This window comes from Notothenia coriiceps, unplaced genomic scaffold (genome assembly GCF_000735185.1).
Source record: "Notothenia coriiceps isolate Sejong01 unplaced genomic scaffold, NC01 NC01_scaffold00009695, whole genome shotgun sequence".
Lineage (NCBI taxonomy): Eukaryota > Metazoa > Chordata > Actinopteri > Perciformes > Nototheniidae > Notothenia > Notothenia coriiceps.
Window position 1 is genome coordinate 480,566 of NW_011342396.1, and position 4,234 is coordinate 484,799.

At 43.2% G+C, this 4,234-nt stretch overlaps 1 protein-coding gene across 1 annotated transcript; it reads right to left on the reverse strand.

Annotated features, from left to right (window-relative positions):
- Positions 1–258: 258 nt before the first annotated feature.
- Positions 259–3,302, reverse strand: sox11a (SRY-box transcription factor 11a). The gene has a single exon (XM_010771225.1). It carries the CDS (start codon positions 3,175–3,177, stop codon positions 2,086–2,088), a length of 1,092 nt encoding a protein of 363 aa, XP_010769527.1. The 5' UTR covers positions 3,178–3,302; the 3' UTR covers positions 259–2,085.
- Between the last annotated feature and the right edge of the window lie 932 nt (positions 3,303–4,234).

Genomic DNA, 4,234 nt, shown 5'->3' on the forward strand with positions numbered 1-4,234 from the left:
ACTCACGCCGTTCTGTGCCGGGCAGAGTGCTACTTTTCTGAATGGAAGCCAGACAGACTGAGAGCTCCCACACACTGCGAAGGGCGGCTCCTGTTTCCAGCTCCGTCTCCAAGGGGACCACCAAGCCCACCAATCACATCGCTCAGCACGGCGGAGCGGGGAATTCAATTTCTTAAAGCTGTAGTGTCCGTTTTAAAGGAGGCGTTGGGAAAGAAAGTTCAGTGAAAACAGGGTCAGTAAAGCACCTCCACACTGCAGTTTAAAAGTTTCCTTTTTTTCCTTTTTATTAAATGTGAATTCACATGTTAGTTTGAGCCAATCCAATACAGATGATCTGCCTACATACAAAATAGGCATCAATCTGTCATCACATCCTTTGCAAACGTAACAAATAACACATTTGTGTACATATATTCACAAACTGAAAGGACAGTCGATGGTGGTAGGTACTTATTTATTAAAGATGAGTCAAAGACAGTTTCACACTTGGAATGTGAAGTAACTACTGCCTAGAACTTCCAACAAAATGTCTTGGTAATAATTAAGTCATATTCCAAAACCTTTTTATCAAACAGACTTCATATGTCCCAAGACCCACATAAAAATAAACAATATCTGCTTTTTTTAAGTGCAAGAAATAAAAAATACAGGTTTATGGTTAATGTTTTAAAAAAAGAAGGCAGTCTTCAGTTTTAAAATAAAGTTTCATTTCATGAAACAGGACTATGGAATGTTCTTTTTTGCTTGCTTGTCAAACTAATGCCAGACCACCACTGGATCAGACTATGCCCTTCTGCAGAACTCTGTTTTCCCTAATTTACAGTCAGATTCTGTTTTGGAGTCAGATATGCCCATTATGTGTCAAATTACATTCAAATCGTGATAATCAATCTGTTTATATAGTATGCATCACACCATGAGGCCATATTATATTGTTTTGCATCAGTTCCAGCTGATTTGTTTATTTTTCTGCCTGGACAGGCTTCAGCATCATAACATGAAATGATGTTGACAGTGCACAAGTCTGTTTTTCCATCACTTGCTACAATTGTTGATGGTCTGAATCTTAAGAGTATATATTGCACAAAAAAATGAGAGGGGGAAAACAGTATGTGCCATAAAAAATACCAAAATCCAGTTTCACACCTGCGATTGGGACCCATCCACATATCACGAGTATGATATACATAAACTCCTAACTTTACTATATTACAGTACATATACAATCTTGAAACTATTTCCAGCTCTGAGGTATGTGTTCCCCATGATGCCATTGTATCGTCTACAAATACTCAACAAATCTGCTCTACAACTGTACAAAACCTAGTTTGAAATCACAAGGCATTTTTGATGCAAGTTTTAATTTAACTTAATCCTTAAAACCAGGACTCCCTTGCATGCTAAAAACAAATGATAAAGGGAAGAAGTGCCTGAAACTCACTGAAAGCACAGTAAGAACATTCCCTTTTAACTGTACAAAAATATGCCTGAAAATATCTTACTTTTCTTTTAAAAAGATGAGGTCTGTTATGTATCAAAATGTTTCCTCCACACCTGTAGTCTGCAGAGGTTTAGGCTGCTTAAGTTACCAAACCAGGAGGTAAACTGAATCAGTTACAAAAAACAAACAAACATTTGCGGCATTTAGAAATTACATAAACCGTTGTAAAGTAACATCCTGAACATAATGTCAGTTCACAGATTTGCTTTGAGTCAGTCCACAGTCCGTTTTTAATATCCCTGCAGTTTTGTTTTTAAGAGGATAAGATGCATAGAAGTTCACGTATTTTTCCCTTTGTGGTCCGTTTAAGCTGAACAGTAAATGCAGACCTACTGGGAAAAAATCCATAAAACCCTGTCATGCTGCCAGAAAAAAAACGTCTGCAGACTTTGCTTTTTTTTGCTACCAGCTTCATAAGCATCTCATTCCTCAAACCTCACCTCACCTCCTGGTCCTACACCACCCTACAGGACCCTTCAGAAAACCCACAGGAGGCAGGGCTAGGGACAACTTGACCAGGACACATATATAATTTACTTTCTCCCTTCTCTGTTATTACTAGAGGAACTTTTTTTTTTCTCAATTCAGTATGTGAAGACCAGGTCGGAAAAGTTCGCCTCCAGCCAGTCCCCGGCAATCATCTCACTGAGTTCTGGCGTGCAATAGTCTGGGAATTCAAAGTGAGAGCCCAGGCTGCCCTCACTGAAAGAGTCCAGGTCCTTATCCACAAGAGACAGGGAGAGGTTTCCTGAATTGGGGTTGCCCAGCTCCGAGCCTGGGGCGCTGGGGGCGAAATTTAAACTAAAGTCAAACAGCAAATCGTCCGCTTCCTCGCCGGAAGAGGAGCTGCTGGAGGAGGAGGAGGAGGATGTAGAGACCGACCTGGAGGATGCTGGTGAGACAGAAGCAGCGTGCAATGTGCTCTGCTTGGTAATGTTTTTGATATTATAAAACAGTCTGTTGTTGTTCCGCACTTCTTCGTACATGCTCGTGCCCTCGGACTCGGCCGAGGAGCTCAAAGTTGGGCTCGCGGGAACTTTGGCTACGTTGTACGGCCTCAGCCTCTCCTCGTCCCTCGCCTTAATCCCCATCCGGTAGTCCTCTTCGTACTCGTCGTCATCGTCCTCATCGGTGAGCTCACTTTTCACAATCTTTGTAACTTTGAAGCTGGGAAACACACAGTCCTCACTGTAGCTGTGAGAAGACTTGGAGCCAATCTTAGTCTTTATCTTTGAACACTTCTTGCTGGGAGTCTTTGTAATTTTACCGCACTTCTCCGGAGACGGTGCTGATGATTTTGAACTGTCGAGCTTTGGTTTTTTCTTGGGTCTGTACTTGTAGTCGGGATAGTCAGCCATGTGTTTTAGCCGCAGCCTCTCTGCTTCTCTGATAAACGGGATCTTTTCGCTGTCCTTGAGCATCTTCCACCTCTTTCCCAGTCGCTTGGAAATCTCCGCGTTGTGCATGTCCGGTGACTGCTCCATAATCTTTCTCCTCTCGATTTTGGACCACACCATAAATGCATTCATGGGTCTCTTGATGTGACCGGTTGCCGTCTTGCACCAGTCCGGGTTTATCGGCACGGGGCTGCATGCCATAAATTCACTCTCCTCGGAGTCGGTAGCCTCCCTAGACATGCTCCCGTCCGTCTCGCTGTTGTCTGTGTGCTGCACCATTGTCCTCTGTTTCAAGTCACTTTGTGTCCGGACTTGTGCTGCCCGTGTCTATCAGCCAACACGGCTCAGCTCTGAGTGTTGCGCCGGTTCTTCCACGTCCACTGCGTTATGTATAGTCTCAAGCTCTGCACTCTTTTTCCAGAGTTACAAACTGCCTTCTTAACTAGTTATCAGCTTTTTCACGTCCACTACGTCACACACAGCCATCCAATCAGCTCCGTTCTACTCCGCCCAGCAGACTCCATCCAAGACTCCCCCTAACCCTTTTATTCCTCCCCTCCCGAGCTCTCATTGGAGTGGAGGTGGGGATTTGTGGTACACAGTGTCTGGGGCAACACGCCGGGGCGAGACAGGCATATTAAACACACAGTTAGCACTCTGCGCTCCTGAGACACACACCACGCACCAAAGCTCACATAAGACTCAGGTCTATAGTCTTATTTTAAAAAGTGAAGAAAAAAACACACGAAAGAACACATTGGCTTCCTCAGGCAGACGCTCTGTGCAGATGTGTCTGGAGGAAAATATGTAGGCTATGTCATTTTTTTCTCCCTCCCTCAGGTTGGGAACTGAAGGTGGCGCTTGGACACTGTTGCAGGCGCGTGGATGCGTCGGTGCGCCTGCCTGTCTGCTGTAGAAGGATGCATTTTAGCAGCTGGTAATGGCTTTAGAGAAAGACTCGATGCCATCATTAACAGTGGTAATACCTTGTGCATTTCAGAGATAATTTAGAGGGGCTAAGTATTTTTTTGGCACGGGTTGTTTCCTGTTTCTTTCCATGCCTGCATTTGAATGAAGGAACTAGGTCAGTAGTACACTCTGCTTAGTAAATCTTGTTTGTTGTGTGTAAGCACCCAAAACACATCTGCAGCATCCCAAATAGACCCAGACTGACACGAATTTTGCCTCAAAGAAACAATTTTATTTCACAAAAATCAAATGTATAATAATATAAAAACCAGTTCCCTATAAAAAATAAATCTGAATTTTGAACAGAAACACATGCTTTGATTTCTTATCCATTTGGATTAATGTTCTTGTACTACAACATAAAGCA

What these genes read in the sequence shown, in the direction of transcription:
- sox11a (XM_010771225.1), bottom strand. Translation starts at nt 3,177, where the DNA reads ATGGTGCAGCACACAGACAACAGCGAGACGGACGGGAGCATGTCTAGG.